The sequence below is a fragment of the Dromaius novaehollandiae genome, chromosome 24, assembly GCF_036370855.1.
Source record: "Dromaius novaehollandiae isolate bDroNov1 chromosome 24, bDroNov1.hap1, whole genome shotgun sequence".
Classification (NCBI taxonomy): domain Eukaryota; kingdom Metazoa; phylum Chordata; class Aves; order Casuariiformes; family Dromaiidae; genus Dromaius; species Dromaius novaehollandiae.
The window spans coordinates 3,384,468-3,402,436 of record NC_088121.1 but is presented as its reverse complement, the minus strand read 5'-3'; the positions used below and the strand labels follow the sequence as shown (position 1 = coordinate 3,402,436).

General features: G+C 38.8%; 1 protein-coding gene across 4 annotated transcripts in view; it reads right to left on the bottom strand.

The window, feature by feature from the left end:
• The window catches only part of SSU72 (SSU72 homolog, RNA polymerase II CTD phosphatase), a 32,858-nt gene extending 15,363 nt beyond the window's left edge, over window positions 1-17,495 (bottom strand). For 3 of the 4 annotated variants that reach the window (XM_026117409.2, XM_026117410.2, XM_026117411.2), the window contains exons 1-2: window positions 17,300-17,495; window positions 6,788-6,931 (exon numbers count right to left, since the gene is read on the bottom strand). In XM_026117409.2, coding sequence (XP_025973194.1) covers window positions 6,788-6,931; window positions 17,300-17,379 — 224 coding nt within the window. In that variant the 5' untranslated portion in view covers window positions 17,380-17,495. Of the gene's footprint in view, window positions 1-6,787; window positions 6,932-16,688; window positions 16,822-17,299 lie in introns of those variants that run through there. The other variant, XM_026117412.2, reaches the window with a different exon arrangement.
• Window positions 17,496-17,969: the final 474 nt, after the last annotated feature.

The following is a 17,969-nucleotide window of genomic DNA, read 5'->3' as shown; positions in this document are numbered from 1 at the left end:
TGTCATCTTAAGGTTGGACTGAAACTACCTCCAGTTTCTGTTTGCCTTCAAATGCAACGTTGTTGACTGCAATGGTTCAGAAACAATTCATGCTATTTGCAAACAGCCATTCATCAAGCATGGAGGAGATAGATGAGGACAGTAATCCCAACCTAAACTAAGCCCTCCCCAACTTCTTCCACCTTCACAGATGGGCCAGAGCTTGTCAATATCACTACCAACAAAGATGTACAAGTCTTCTTTCCCCTCATCTCCACACTGGGGCTTATTAGCTCAAATGCAGCATCACTTTAACAGAACTACGTGGCTTCTGAACTACAGCTGGTGTGCATCTGACAAGTAGGGAGTGTAGGCAGAAGGATCTTCACCCACCTGTAGATGACTTTACAGATGGACTCTCACAAAAACTGTAGTTTTTCATTCTGAATGTTAGCCTAAGTAGATACTTACTAACAGAAAGATTCTGTTTTGATGAAACAGACCACACATCTTTCCAATATTTAGAAGTTAATTTTTACAATTCAAGAAAGTTGAAAATCAGCCTCCATACTAGCTGTTCTACAAGCTGCAAACTCACTACCTGAGAACAGTTTAAATGAATGCTCTTGCAATGATGTCTGGACAATATTAAGCCACAAACCACTAAAAAACAGAATACTGCCAAACAAAATATGTGATTTTTCCAAGCAACAAATCAGATTTCTGGAGTGACCTTTCATCTGTTTCTGAGCCAAGTATGTAGAGACACAAGGGGGGGGGAAAAAAAAGTTAGACTTGAAAGTGAAGAGAACATGCCTAAAGCAGAATTACTTTGAGTACAATTACCAAACTTTCTTGGACTGTTCTGAAGTTACCAGGATTGTCCTGTTTTCTGATCAGAAGTAAGAACAGAAAGAACACTGGTCCACAGTCCTGTAGACAAGCAGAACAGCTACTTCTTGTCATCTGAAGATACTTTTTCATGCTTTATCAACACTTAGACAGGTAGAGCAATTGAAGAGTTGAGATACTGTACCAGGAAAAAAAAAAAATCTTTCTTCTCTTCTAATAGCTGAAAAAAGGTATCACTACCTAAAAATAGATGCACTAGAACGACAAAACGTGATATTACAACAACAATCTCATGTTTGGGGGAGCAGGTGGGGGGAAAAGACAGTAGGATGCTTAACGAGTTAAAAAAGAAGCCAAATCACACGGAAAAGTAATTGATGATTTCAATGACTACTTGATAAAAAAAGTTAAATACATACTGTCAACGGCCAAAATGAATCAAAATTTAGAGAAGGCTTCCCAGTCCTCTGAAGGAATCCTTGAGCTGCTAATAACATGGAGTTGCTGAGATGGGAGCTAAACATGCAAAAAGTAATACAAATGAATTGCAAAAAAGCAACAAACTAGCTATAATACAATAATCTATTTCCTCTAAGGAAGAGCTGCATGAATAACCAGCATCTTAATACTTCATGCCAGAAAAAGGTGCCTAAATTCTTTCAGACGAAAGTGTGTGTTTGAAAGTACTTGAACCTGAATTATATAGTCAAAGTCACAGAAAAAATATATATATGTACCCTAAAAAGAGCAGAGAAATGGAAAGTGGGAAAACGTGGCTGAGCAACAAGATCCAACATATTATTTGATACCACATCCTCCAGTAAATGGAAGTCTAATCCCTGAATATAGACCGACTGTTCTTCAACCTGCAGGATGGTTTGAACTTGCATCCAAAATGCAGTTCTAGTTCTTGCCTAGAACAGACCTCAGCAACACACTCACACTACAGTGGTTCAGCAGTTTATCAATCCTGTCGCTGATGCTGAATAACTTTCTAATACAGTTGAGACATGCATAACAAACTGATTCCACTCCTCCAGCATTAGAGTTAAGGGAGGGCACAGGGAAACTTTCAGAAAGGATGACTTTAGTACTCAAGTAATACTGTCCCACGAAGCTGAACTTGACTCCAAAACATAGGAAATAGAGTTTTTACTGCAGTTAGGCTTTTCTTGCAGCATGTCCAGCTAAGACCTCAGAACTAAAATTAGCACCCTCCTTTCCTGAATGGGAGAAAGGATCTTCCTTCTTCATCACCACCCCACATAGACAGAAAAATTATTCCTAAACATATCCTCACTGCTCCTGGATGTCCCCTCTTCTCAGCTGGTCCCAATCTACTTTTATCTGCATTTGTTCCTCACAGGCAGAGGAAGTAAGAGGACCTCAAGAGACTTTCTTAAGCAGGACTGAAAAGTCTTCTGAAAGGCACAGAATATTTCTCCTAAAGAGTTACCAGTGAAGCTCAACTTACTTCAATAATATACTTCTGTTGGTCTTCCTCACTTCTTATCCTGTGTCAGGAAAGAATGACTTCAGTTTTGTTCACCTGGATTCTGCAGAGACTTTATGCATGCCAGAACCTGCTTCAGATGCCTCATTTGCAATTCCAACACACCTACAGGTGACACAATGGTCTCTCAAGCCTATGTTTCCTTCCAAAGCCCCCACATTTTCTTCTCTCAAGGTCCTACTAAAATGCATCTTACCAGTTAAGGGGAGCACATTGTCTTAGGTAGGTGGAAGCCGGGGGGGGGGAATAAATCAGGGATAAGGGTCAGCTGTGGGAAAACCATGATGCCACAAATACTGGCCAAAGTAGGTAGGAACTGTTTTCATCTGTCCTGAATGGGACAGGTACTATAAACAGAAAAAAAAATAGAAATAGCACAAAAATACTGTAAATAATGGCCATCCAGCTTAGATACAGAGTTCAGAGGAAAAACTAGATCCCACTCTGCTAGATTACCAATACATTTCTTTGGCAGAAAAGAATCACGTTTTAAACTGGCTTGGTATATTTGCCCTCATTCTCCTTCATTTCTAAAACAAGGTATTTTTCCTTTCTGCCTGAAGAAAATTTAGTATCTAACTTCAGTTCATCATGTAATTATGGAGCTAAAACTGGAATCCTATCTACAGATAGAGAGAAGGTTAAATTAAAAGAGGAGTGAAAAAGCTAGGCAACTGAGCAATAGCTTGTGGAGTAGAGCAGGCTACCTAGAAAGGAAAATAAAAAGTCCATCTTTGGAAATAATTAGGTATTTTCATCTGCAAGTCACAGATGTGTCAGTGTTGTGAAGGGAAAGAAACAGTGAACCACAGAGTTAATTAATAAAGAACCTAGAAGTTGCTCCTGCAGAATTCTGGTCACACTGCGATTTGAACAGCTCCATCTCTGAGCACAGAAGCAGCTGCTCATGCACACTGAATTTGGCTTTTGGAAATTTTTATCCTTGACTAATTACTGCTTCCACTTGAAAGTAAGGCTGACTGTTTTTCCTCCGTGTTTTTCTTCTGTCTTTAAAATCAACATCCTATAATTAGAAAAAAGTCCTTAAATGCCTTCACACAATTGAGAGAGGCAAAGTAATTATACCGGCCTGTCTTTGAGAGGTCCAGTTTCACATTCAGAGACAACAAACAATGTAGTTTAAGTGTATTACCCACTCATAACCTCAGAGGTCCCCGAGACATCAGTCATGTCTACTTCAGATTAGCAGTAGATCCCTCTACTGTTCTCCAAGAAAAACTAGAGCAGTATTTTAAAAAGCACCACCAATACTACATTCAGAACAAATTTTGATAGTTTTGCCATAGTTCCCTATTAGTGCCCCAGGTATTTAAATGCAATATTCCAAAATGCAAGGAAGTAGTGGATACTTATTTCTAACTATAAAGTTTAACTACCACATTTTAAAATGCGTTTAGCTACTTCCAGTTTACCGTAACCACCTCCTCAAACAAATACATGTGCCTGAAAAGCCTGGTTCGATTAATCCCTTATTTCTGTGCTTACGAAATTCAAGATTTGCTTTCAAGACAGGCAAGCTTGCATTCTGTAGTTCAATAACTAACTGCAGTGGAGATACTTTACCCTTGCAGAGCTGCGGTTTCTTGATAGTCTTCCCCTCACTCCTTCCCACCAATGAAGGAGAGAAAGTTTCAACAGATCTTTCCATTCTAATGCATTTTTTTAACCTCACTCTGACTAGTATCTGGCACTGCAGAATCTCATATCTGGTCAAGATTTCTGCTTTCTGAAGCAGGTGTTCATTCCCTTGATTGGTCAACACAGAATGTGGCAAATCCCCTACAGCCAAAATTTCACCAAGTATCTAGTGTTCATAATGCTTCAAAACTCTGCTGGCCTACAGGACTGGAGGAACAAAATCACTACTAAATGAGGCAGTACTGGATGTTGAGCACTCAAACTCCATGTGTCCTATCACTGCAATATGGAAACAAGCTGACAGTTGTCACCAGGATATACTATTTAAGACCATGGGGAAGGGCTACAGATGACAGCCATCTCCACTTAGCTGATGAAAGCAAGGCTGGGGAACAGAAGAACAAACTGAATCATAGGAAGAAGTATACCTTCTCTTGCTTCCCCATACGCATTAAACCCAAAGTCCTTTAGAAGAGCAGGCCCTCTTACCCTACAGGAGGCAATGTTTGCATGCCCATCACATCTATGATGTAATGCTCACCACTGCCCCACCTCCCCCCCCAGAAAATGAAAATCAAAATAAAATAATCTACCCTGAGCCCCTCGACATGATCCTGGTTCAGAAAGATCTACTCCACAGCCCTCTGACAAGAGCATGTCTGGTTTTGGTCACTGTAAAAGGACTTTTTACCCTCAAAATCCATTTCAGCAAATGGGGTTATTCTGCACTGAGTCTTCATTCTGAGAAACCTAAATTACAATATCTGAGAATAAAAAAATGCAAAGGTTTAAAGGCAATTGTTCTTGCCCCATTTCCCCTGCCATGACTGCTGTTTAAACTGAAATCTTCTCTCAAGACAGAAGAAAAATAACTGTAACACTGCAAATACATGTGAGGAACACAGCAGCCATCTCCGACATGGAGCAGAACCTAATTGGCAACTCCAAAGGAGATGCTGAATGGGGCGACTGGATAGACTTTCTTTTATCTTAAAACAATGCCATACTCAGTGCAGCAGCAACAGAAAATGCAACAGGTGAATCACATCTTTAGTACTTGTAAAAGTTATTTCTCAATTCAAATTATTTTCTTTTGAAGCAATTGATTTTTAATCAAGACACTGCATACCTCAGTGAGATGGGTTTGCAAGATTTTCCTTTTCTTTATCAGCAGAGGCATACCAAAAAATAAAATTAAATTTAAAAAAAATCACATTTGCATGTGATTCATTAAGACTATAAGCTACATTTCAAATTTGAAAAGAGGACCTCTCATTAGATATTAGGGAACCAATACCCCTGGCACAGAATACCATTTGTGTGGAATGCCATGCACAAAGGTATTCCAATGTATAATCAGCACTAACTGTGCTGTACAGCTTTATTAAACAGCCCAGCCCTTCTCAACAGACGTCCTTCAGAAACCCAGCACAAAAGAAACCACCACTGCTGGGGTCACAGGGAATTCAAGTTTAGTATTTTCTGGTCAGCAAATACAGTAAGAATTTGCTGACCCATATTAAGCCATAAACAAGCAACTGTAGAGCTATCTTATGCCAAGCTATTGAATTTGATGACTTCTTGAGTGGCAACTTAAACTACATTTTACTGTGTTTCAAGTTTTCTAGTATTTATCAACCAGTTTTGTCTTATTCCAACTTCTTTAAAAAAACTTAAGAAACCTAACTGTACTCACAGCCTAGTTATTTAAACCATGTTAACATTCCTGTTGCATCTTCAGATAGCCATAGTCAAAATTTTAGAGGAAAAGCCTTATATTATCAGTATTTCACTAAAATCTAGTCCAACACTAATTCTTTGGGAAAAGTTTAATTTGAGCTTCATTTTTTTCAGTATGTATATATCCACAGACATTAAAGAACCACAGGTAAGAAACCACTAAACAGTGCAAAGCCTGCTCTGTTAAAACTTATTGCCAAGACTCTCATTTCTGGGATACTTCATTCTAAAGGGTCCTCTGTCTTTTCAATAGATATTCAGCATATTCCAAATAACATATTCAGTGTAAGTTAAAATTTTCTCCTTAATATCATTAAAAACAAAAATAAGCAGAGATCCCATGTTGAAAAAAGAATATCTTGAATGAGTCCCCCAAATTTGTACAATAAGTACAAAAATCAACTTTAAATATAGATGTTCTAAAACCACGTGAAACAATGACTGATGTCAAATTAAGTAGCGCACGTAATCCTGATCACATCTATCTTTGATTATATATTTTATTAGGCTTCCTATGCCCATTTCTCAAAACATACTAAAAATTTTTTTGGTGCAGAGATCAAATCACGTACCAAAAAGTCCTCAGTAAGAAGACTGGATTCTTTAATGAAATACATCCTCTCTCCCAGCTGAAGCATATTGTAAACCTTACCTGACAGTTTGTCTGAACTGAATACAATTTTAATCTTGTGATTGCAGCTCTTGGCCATCCATTATCAGGAACAGTCTTTGCACTGGGAAAATATGATCCACAGTGCAGTGGAGGTAATGGACAAAATGTGTAATATTAATGTACTTTCACTCCAAGAGCTTAATATGTTAATATACTACACAAAAGAGCATTTTGAATGCATGCATTGTAACTCAGCAGTAATTTACAGAGAGAGCATTAGAGGTCCATAGCGTGGATAAACCTCGTATAACCTTAAAACATTGAAAGTCTGCCAGTCAAGCAACTATATATTCCTAACGCAAAATAATGAATTACACCTTTCAAAGATGAACCATATTCGATTTTTTAAAAAGGGCATGCCACGGGGATACAGTTCTTTGTCTTTCCTAAGCAGATCATTGTACATCTGATCGTATGTTGTTTTGAAATCATAAACATTCGGCTTGTCCGGTGCTGGTCCTGGCAGTTTCACATGAGTCCCTGTTCCAAAGGATCGGACACTGAATCCTCGTTTGCTGAAAGACAGGCAAGGGGAGGGGGGGAAAGCAATTAGATCAGATGGACTTTAAACACTTAAGTGCTGAGAACACGTACTGAACAAACACATACGCCTCTCAGCAATCAACCAAATCACAACTGAACATTCCAAACACATTTCAACTAAACAGTTAAAACACAGAATACAACGTCCTCAGATTTACAGCACAGAAGAGTTGCAGCCAGAAACCCAAAGTTAGGCCGAGCATATTCTTTAACCCAGATAACTACAAGTGACACAAAAGAAAAAGATTCAGTTTAACACCAGATGCTTTTCTAAAGTATTTTAAGTAACTAAAGTAACTAGTATCAAGTGGATGATTTTGTTGAACCTTGCTTCTCCAAAAAAAGCTAAAAGGAACGACTTAGAATGGTTTCTTAGTTTAATTTTCTCTTCCCTCCCCGCAAACTGTAGACTAAACTAGCAGATTTTACCAAACTGTCTGAAACTGTCACTGTGCTTGTACTACACAACAAAATTTCATGGATTAAAGAGATGAGGGAGAGAGATCACACACTAGCACAGAAGCCAAGAGGAAAAAAAAAAAAGACACAACTGCTATTTGAAAATAAAGCTTCACTCTGAAGCTTTCCCATGTCTTCCCTCAAGAAAAATAGTTAAAACATTTTATATGTGAAATTGAGTCTAAATTAGCAGGGAACATCACATAGACATTATGGGCCTGAAACAGAATGCAAGCAGTACAAGACATACTGCACAAGTGTAAATCATCTCTACACAAAGACTACCTTAGAAATTATGTGCAGTTGGGTAAGACAGAGCAACACAGCCATTTTATGAGAAAAAAGTGATAGTCCAGTGTTGCTAATTGTCAAAGCATGCTGGGTTTACCAATCCAAAATTAATTTTGGTGAAAGACAAAACTCCAAGGTGGAATACCTGCAGTTTTACACTAGCAATAAGGTAGTAAATTGCAATTATTTCCCCTCTACAACCAGCTTTTTAAATTTTTTAACAGAAAGTAACTTCATTACAGAATCCTGACTATGTCCCATTCTCTGTGCCTCCAATTAAAGAATATTGCAACAGCCACGAAAGCATCCTCAGCATGTCTTTACTGCAAAGGGTTCATAACTACACATTCTTCGGCTTGAATTACTAGTTTTGCATTTGAAAGTCTCCGGTTCAAATGTACTGTACAAAATGGAGAAATAAGCACAAGATCTTCAGCTTATTCCTAGCCCTTGGTTTGAAACTCGTCACAATCCATAATGGACTATATATGTTGTAACACACAGCACACCAGTGGGAAACTTCCGTATTACACATGAGAAGGAAAAAGAAAGAAATAAGGGGGAGGGGGAGGAAGAGAGAGAGAGATCATGGTCTATTACTCAAAAAATAAATACTCCTTTAGGATTATAGTGAAAAGGAACAGAATCCTCATATATTCGAAGGTTTTTAACAAAGCCAAGTAAATTCAGCTCAAACTTAACTCTGAGGGGGTTTACCAAAGATTACTTGAAAGATGTGCAATTTAAGTAATACAAGGAGCAAAGACTTTCAGGCATAACCATACTAGCAATCCTCCCTTTTATTCTCTTTTAGCACTTTATCATCTGCATCTAGCAAACTACTCAGTGCAATAATAAAGTGTTCAGCATAAACAGTCCAGAACTGGGAAGTGACTGGGTCAACTAAAAGGTCTTTCCATTGACTAACTTCAGCCTTTTCAATTTAAGTTCCTCAAATAACACAGACCAGCCAAAAGACACTACTATCACAAAGGGTAAGTTTTTTGAAAAGCAAAGTTTAGGTACAACCTGGCTTAAATAAGCCAAGTACACAAAAAACTGAGCTCCTCTTTTAATAGTGTTTAACTAACACCAATAACCACATTTATTTCATAGGAAAACAGGTATAGGCAATCATTACAGTTAAAAATTTGCAATGAAATAAGTCACAAAACTCCAGATGCAGAATTTCTAGTTTATTGCTGAGGCAACTCCTGTCCAATCATTACATGCTGATTACCATAAAGAAGCATAAAAACACAGTAACGAGTTCACAGACATTTCAGCTTTTTCCACATTTATTCTTACGTCCCTCTACAGAAGCTTCCAGAACTTTTAATTAAAAGATGCAGGTGACATCTTAACTGATGAAACCAGAATCATCTTATTTCTTGTAGATGTACTACTCTTTCCAGATTCCAATAAGAAAGTGTTCTTGGGAAACTCTTATCAACTAAGCTGCCAAGTATACAATCTATAATGACAACAGACTCAACGTTTAAATTTTGCTGCAGTTACAGTTGAAACTCACACACCATTTCTAAAGGACTGCCTATATTTTATGTAACATTTTCTTTAAAATTATGATATGTGGTGTTTCAGATATTGCTTTTCTTTTGTGCTTCCAGCCATTTTTGATCTGCAACAAGTAAGTGTTCTGTATTTGCTCCTGTGCAATACAGTCGAGGCAGAGATGTTTTAGTCTTGGTATAATAAAGTAAGTAACAATGCCAACTAGTCAACACTTCTTTACTCTGCTAAAGTTGCTTAGCTATCTGCATTCGCCTTTATATCCCCCCACTGTGGGGCCAAAACTATCTCCACTGTAATTCAATTAGGCTAGTACAAACATTTGGGTGCCTGAAAGCACTTTTCTCAAGTGGACTGAAAAACTGTATGATTACCTTTACAAAAGTGGAATGGTTGTTCTGGCTTGCACCTAAAACTCTTAGTTAAAGCAGGGATAGTTTCATTCCATTCTTACTTGTTCCACAATTAAAAGGGGGGAGGGAAGAGATGAGGGGAAGGGGAGAAAGAGAGAGGGACAGGAATCTGCTTGTCTTCAGGGCTAACATATGTTTTTTTCTGATTGATCTAAACACACCCACTTGAACCTCAACAAATCATTCAGTAATATTAAGAAACATTACAATATACTTTGTTGGGTAACAGGTCTTACGAGATTGTTTACTGGTGGTGTAATGGGCCAACTTTCATGGGTAAAAACACCGTCACTGCTGTACAGAATGCTGAAACATCTGGCTTTATAATTATAATGTAATTTCTGAAACAAGTCAAGACAATGGCTTAATCTCAGCTTTTTAAAGAATCAGATTTGAAACTTCAATGATTTATCAGAGGATAAACAGAGAGATCAAACTGTTAAAACAAAGAAATCAAAACATTTGCAGAGTCGTCTTCCGAGAGGAGGGAACAGGAGACTGGGAACCAGAGCAAGAGTCTGAAGTATGCATTTTGAGCAAATTACAAGTCACGTCTTAACTGCTTGGTCTTCGCATACCAAATAGCAAGAAAATTCAGTAAGACACACCAAACTGCATGTTTACCACTGAATAATGCCTTCAAAGTGATCCAAAAATCTTCCTAGCAGAGCCCAACAATGACCAAGTTTTGCCCCAAACTGAAACATACTGCTACACAACTGTCAGTGTTACCTCCTTTCATTTGTCTTATCTGATCACAGCTCTTTCCCCATTTCTTGCTTCATCACAGTTTTTCTTTCAGTAGCTACATATAGGTTCCTATTTTTGTAAACAATGGAGAGAGGACATGTGATGCTCTTTATTCTTTCTGCAGGACTACAGAAAAGCAACTGAAAATGGATACAAGTGGACAAGCGCAATTCCTCCCCCCCTCACCTCTCCTCCCAGTCTGTGTCACATTAATAGTTGCTCATAATTGCACAAGGTCTCATTAGTTTATTTTCCTTACGATCCCTTCAAACTACAGTTTTATTCTACTGCCTCTACCAGACATTAACATAGCCATGACATTTAGAGAGGAAATTTCAGTGTTAAAAAATGTTCATGTTTCAAAGTGATCTGCTTTAAGATGTCTTCTCCTTCCTCTTTCCTCACTACATCTACCACTTGAAGCTATTTTTGTGAAGTAGTTTAACATCAGCTAATGGAATAAACACTAGACTTTAGAACCTTATACTTCTTGCCCTCTTTCCTTCTCTCTCATAGCAAGGCAGTCATGTTGTGATGGAAAACTATTTCCTTCTATGCTTTCCTCCTTGTTTTTAATTTTTACTTTATTCTCTGAAATAGCTGTACTGGCATCACACACGTGGGCCACAGATTGATGCTGTACATGAGAAGTCCATCTTCAACTGTCTGAACAGTCCCTGAAGTTTGCATAATCTCATACAAATCACAGAAATCTTTATCTGCAGTTTCTCACATCAAAATTCGTGGCATTGATGCATGTGACCCACTGAAAATTATCTCTCTGAATTGTCAAAATGTGCATCTCACAAGAAATTTCATCCTTTGGCATCAACAATTGTCAGAGTACAGCTTTTATATTAGTCATGCAATCTCATGTACTATTATGAAATACTGTTACAAAGAGTGTGTTGAAACACTCTTAATGTGAAAAAAGACCACCTGCACAGAACTCTTAATTCAACATAGCTTGCTTCCATTAAGCAGCTGGACAGATCCAGTTTAGTGAGTCAGCAAGTATCTGTGGTTAAGTATGTGGTGCAGCTTTTTAACAATGAACATTTACTACAAGACAATGTGTGTGTAGTATTTATTCTTGGCCTATAAAAACCTTAAACATAGAAAATAATGAACTTCAAGTTTACCTTAAAGGGTAAGATGTGTTAGTATACTATCTTAGTGCTGATTTCTGGAAGTGTGAAGCTTAAACATTAACCAGTCTCTTAATGTGAAATTTCAGGAAGCTGTTACCATTAAGACCAACATGCATAAGTTATCAATATACAAATAAAATATAATCCAGTATATAGATCTCAATTCAGCAAGCATAGTAATGGTCACCTCAATTTAAGTCCAAAGCTATTACAATGACATCACCAGTGCTGCTCACATGCCCACATTTAGACTTAATTGCAGCACAAGCTGAAACTAATCACTGCATTTTCCTCCAAAAGAACCTCAGGGCTCTTTGCAAATGCACACAACTACTACTTCCTGTCTGGGACACAACAGCTGCTGAAAGCCAAGATCAGCGCAGGGCTATGTTACCAAAGCACTAACACACAAAAGAGTGGTTTACCACTAACTTTCAGGCAGTGATCATACAGATTGCAGAAACAGTATTAATCCATGCAGATTAAGGCATCAATTTTTAACTACAACTTTTTTCGTTCCCTTGTTATTTTGGAATTTCACACGTGCTTATTACATAAAGGTAACTTCACCTCAGTGTAAGCTCATAAAAGTACATAGCTTTTTCTTACAACAGAAAGTAGCAAATAATCTTAAATATCAAGTGAACAGGATAAAAACTGCCATATCACTGCAGCTAGTAGCGGTAAAGTTCTTCAAGGGACAAATCAGTAATTTCAACACATCTTTTCCACAATATTTAACAGGAGAACAATTAGCAACTTCGAAAACATCTTATGCCATTCAACTAATAAAAGTCACACTGTTAAACAGCAGGAACACAAGCATTGCTAACTGATTTTGATTATGAAATCTTCAAAACACTAAGAATTTGCTATACTACAACACGTAATTTGCTTATCAGGGATAAACTGTCAAATGAAAGTGCATTAATACAAAAATTAAATCATGTTAAAACATTTGCTTCTTGAGGATTAACACAATTTAAAATTCCTTAAATTAATTGATAGAAATTTCCATAGCGCATTGCATTTAGCTGCTGCCAGATAATGCCCTGTCAGTAGGGAAACTCTGAGCCACTTATGCAAGCTGCAGTGGGTGTAACTTAAATTCTCATACACGGTTAATGTTGAACCGCAAATCATGTAACTGTAATGAAATTTAAGTTTCTGCCACTAGGGTTTCAGTTTTTATACCCATTTACTCCTATTAAGATGCCCTCATGTTCACACTCCAAGTTCTCAACACACTTAGTTTCCTAAAACAAAATATGAGAGAGGAACATATATAGAAGTGCACATCTGCATCTTACAAGTTTTCACGATTTCAGCAGAAGTAATAATACAAAGACCCTAAACTCAGGACACTGAGATACCTTACTGATACTATCAGAGTCTGAAAATACAAAGTTACAATAGCAATACAACCCTATACTGGAAGAGTTTGAAATGACAGTTTCCTTTTAAGGGACATCAGTGTGCTACCAAATAAATATACAAAAATAGGAATGTGGAAGTTGCTATACCACAAGGTCTGGTGTAAGAGAAGCGTATCCCTTCCACCTTCCTCTTCACAGTTCGAAGAATCAAGTTTGTGTACTCTATGCTAATAAACATCTATGCACATACCACAGGCTTCCAAATACTGTCTTGTAAGATTAGAATCATCTCTTTAACTGCGTTTCTTCTCTCATCCTGTACAAGCTTACCTCAGCAAATTATTTCAATAACTAACAGAGTGGGGCAGGGGAGCATACATGTACACAATACTCATATATATTCTGTTCTGTGTTACTTCAAGGAAGATTTTTCTTCCCCGCCTTCAGTTCTTAGTAGAAAGTGGGCTTCCAGGGCCTTTCGAATTCATAGTGCTTCTCTTTATTGGTCCACAAGAACCTCCCTGGTCCTCAGGTGCCGAATGCTCCACTGCAGGCTTAGAAACAAACACTGGTCCAATGAATGAGGTAGGTCTCCTGCACTTACTAAGTTACTGAACTGAATAAAAAGGTAATTCAAGGCAAACCAAAGATGCAAGAAAATATGGCAGTTGCAGTGGCTTTGATTTTTACCAAATGCTTAAAACTTGAATCTGTCTCCCTCCCTTTTGCCCCACCCTCCTTACTGCCTTTCTTCACTGTCTTACCACACATTTAACAACTGACACTAGTGGTACTGTTTCATCATGTTGATATTTTCAGGATACAATGATATAGGGAGAGTGCTTATTATTTACAAGATGATTACAATAAATAATTTCACATTTCTCCACCCTAAAAAACATATCTTTAGACACATACAACACTGGACTTGTTTAAGTTATCTGTAAAGAATATGCAGTTTTAATAGCAGGTTCCATCTGTGTATTATGCACATTCTTCATTAATCAAATTTAATTTCATGTACTCATATACTATATGCCCACTAGTGATACTAATGACAAAAATCATAAAAATGCTAAAACTCTGTTTTCCTCAATTGCTTAACATTTTTCTGAATCATGGCATTACAGATAACATCTGCACAGCTGGAAACCAAATGTTGCCATTTGCATCGTTCTGGAATGGTGTAGGCAGGGATTTGTCTATGAAGTCTAGGGCAAGTCTGCCTTTTGCACTTTTATACTGCATAAGTGCAAGAAGCCCTGCCTCCAATTGTGCATGCTGCTAAAAACAAACAACTCATTAAAAACTGAATCAACTCACAATGCCATCTCTCAATCTGTTCCTACTAGAAATCCTCAGGGATCAAGAGTCACACAGTAGAAAAGTTGTTCTTCTTTTCACTAAAGAATTACTTCTCTTGCACAATAAACACTTGAAACTATTTGAACCTGCAGTCTGAGTCAAAATATTTCATTTCATCAGACTATTGCTTATTTCCTTATACTCCCAACCTAAAAATATAAAACCACTTTCTATAGGTGGATGCTTGCTTGCACACACTTTCATTCATACTGCAAAGACTACTACAGGTCAGAATCCTTGGGTTTTACCAGAGCAGTGCACTCAAATTTAAAAATCTGTACAAGCAAAAATCACTATCATCACAAAAACTTCATTATGAAATGTATCTGTAAAAGCAAGAAATGTAGGATAAGTCAGATTTGACCTAAGGTTGGTTACAGATGGACATCCAATTCGACAACTTTTAAGGAACAACTACATCTTTCTGCATAACCTTTTTGCTTTGTCTCTTTTACCTTTGCTTTAATGTCTCATCAGGCAGCAACAGCCAGAGCAACTGCTCTGTTAAAAAACTTCAAAGACCTTGAGTCTGACTTCTTTTGGAAGATTAGAACAGTAACAAAGTGTTTAAAAATTGGTTAGTAAGAAAATATGTCAGGATACAAAGCAAAAGGAAACTAGTGCTAAACCAAGATAACACCGGAAGCCAGCAGAGTAATCAGACACAAAAAACAGACTCTAACAAGTGTTTTCCTGAGGCACAAGTGGCAGCACAGAGCTATCAACTACAGTAAGGATGAAGGACAAATTCAGGTTGGCAAATCAGACTTACTGAAAAACCTTTTGAAATGAACCACTGCAATTTTAAAGGACAAAAAGTTTATAAATAATATCCAAAAAAGTAACTTTTAATATTTGGTACATTAAGCTAAAAAGACAAACAAACAAAAAAACCCCACAGACATAGAACAATATATATTCCCATTTGGGGGGGGTTTTGAGTCCAAAAAAGAGAACATCAGGATGTTATAAAAGATAAGAACATTAAAATGTTAAATCAAGCCTGTTTAAAGCACTTCAGAATTTCATACATTAAAAAAGATAAACAACTAAGACGATATTATGAGAAGAAACACAAAAGCAAGAAGGGAGGAACTGCAGGTGCTTCCAACAAAAAAAACTATCAGGTGAATCAAGTATTTCATCTAGATGTTCCAGTGCAGATAACTAAATTTAATTTTTTTACATATGCCTCAGAAGATTATATTCAGAAATTTCTGCAAAATCATTTCTGCTTTCAAAGGTAGCAGCATGCAACTCAGTTCAAGTTTTAGTAGACAATACGTAGGCCTAAAGTGTGGAAAGTAAAACAAGCTTGCCTTACGGATAGATATTTTTCCGCACAAATTGAAGACTGGTATAAGCACAACTACTGAGAAAACATATCTACAAGAAAAAAAATGGCTTAAATGAAATTTGTAATTCAGGCAAACACTGTACAGACTAGATAAGTTAATTCTGAAACCTGATCTACAACATTAGGAACACTTCAACACTCAAACATCACATCAAGTATTTTATTTCCAATACATTTAGTAGCATAAATACTTTCTAATAAAGCCTAAGCAAAGTACTTCTATAAGATCTTAAGCTACACATTGCTACACACTGCTCATGAAGATGTTCAACACTGAAGACTCCAGACTCTGTTTTCAAATAGTCACATGGAGTTCTGTAGTATTTTCATCCTTCAAACTTTTGTAATCCCTTAACATAATACCTTATAGTTTCAAAATGCCTCAGTTTATTCACTTTAAACATTTCTCCCTAACTCTTCTTCCTCTTTTAATTGCGAGTTTTCAGAGTGCAGTGAAATGTATGCTACCTTCTTGTTCTAATTATATAGGATGTCACTACTAACAAACCTTTCCCAAATACCTAATATTTTATTAGTTTTAATATTAAAGTCTTAAGGGGAAAAAAAGACTTTAAAAAATATTTCCGTGCAGCATTTGCTAGAGGAAAGTGCTTTGATTGTTTCCTCTGTGAAGGCAGAGAAGAAAGGCCAAATGTCAGAAGTAAATTTAAATTTGTTACGAGTACTCAGTTTTCAGTAAGTTCCAGTATTATTATTAGCAGAAAAACAACAAAAGAGTAACATCTTCCCCACAAACAGCAGCTATCTGTAACTTTGTGCTTTCATAAAGCTGCCTCAGGTAACACCTCACACAGAGTTCCAAGCTTTAACAGCAGCATATGCTGCTTACAGTAAGATGGCTGCCGGATCAGATGATTCTATTATTTGCTCTTTTAATTTTTTTTTTAATGCAGCACACAATTTATACTTAATTGTTTGACATACTGTGCTAGCAATGCATTTTTATATATATATATAAGTATTACTGTTACTATTACTTCAACTAAAAATCTCTCTCTCTCAAAGAAAACCCATACCTCTCAAAGAAGACTTCTAACATTCTGAACCAAATACTTCATCCATTTTTCCTCAAACAGGAAAAGGCTCCCTTTCAGCACCTAGAGAGCTCCAGTCTTCAGATGCACTAAAATTAGATTTTAAAGTTGCTGAGACACAGGAACTGTCCTGTGCCTGTCGAAGTCTCCAGCTCTTCTTTTGCCGCACTGGATCTGGAGGTCTGCCAGCACCCACGGAGCAGACCTTATCACACCAGCCACTCCAGCTAGCCGATTCTGGAGCAGGGTCCAGAGGAGTTGGGATACAGAGATGAGGACCCTAAGCCTCTGGACCTAGCGGGGTCAGCCCCTAGCATGGTCCCGAATTGCAGCCGGTACAGCACCCCACTGCCCTGACAGCCCACTGGAGCCCACCTCCAGGGACAGGAAAGGAGAGCAATGCCCGCGTTGCAGCAGCCAGGGGAGAAGCCCTGGTGCGGCCCGGAGCAGAAGGCAGAAGTCAGAAGGCAGCCGACAGGGCCTAGGATGCATACGCTGCGGCCCGGCGGAGATGCAGAGGCGGCGGGCCGGGCCGCATCACCCCCAGCCTGCGGGGCGCGGGCTTAGGGAGGGGGTTCGGGCAGGCTGGTTACCTGAGGATGTTGTGCGCCTCCATGCTACGGTTCTGGTTGCTAGAGCACACCACAGCCACACGGAGCGGCGAGGAAGGCATGGCGACACAGGCAAGAGCCCGGCTCCCTCCCCGCGGCTCCGAAACCCGCCCAAACCCGGCTACGGCTCACACAAAATGGCGGCTGGAGCCCAGCGGCGGGCGGTGCCGGGACGTGTCACCAGGGCAGCATCGCCCGCCGCGGCCAACCACCGAGCGGGCGTCTGAGGGCGGAGGCAACCGCCTGCAATAGAGAGAGTGGCAGAGTGCCGGTGGAGGGAAAGAGCGTCACCAGCCATGGACGGGAGCGCGCGAGCGCCGCCGTTGCCAGAGCCAGACGGAGCTGACGAGCGGCGCCTCGGGGCCGTGCTCCGCGCCGTTGTGTGCCCGGGCCGTGTTAGCTCGGGGGCAGGCCGATGCCGCGGAGCCCGGGATGTGCTGATCCTGGCTGCCCGACCCGCTCTACTGCCGTGGTGCGGGACCAGCTGCACACGCACACTGCAAGGCTGTGTCCTCTCCGGCTGCGTTGCGCCTCCCAGTTCTTTACTTCCCGTCTTCTGTGAAATAAAAGAACGAACTCCTCCACAAGCCAGACCGCATCCTGCTAACGAGTCTGATTTCCTGACTTCTTTAAGACTCTGACACAATATATG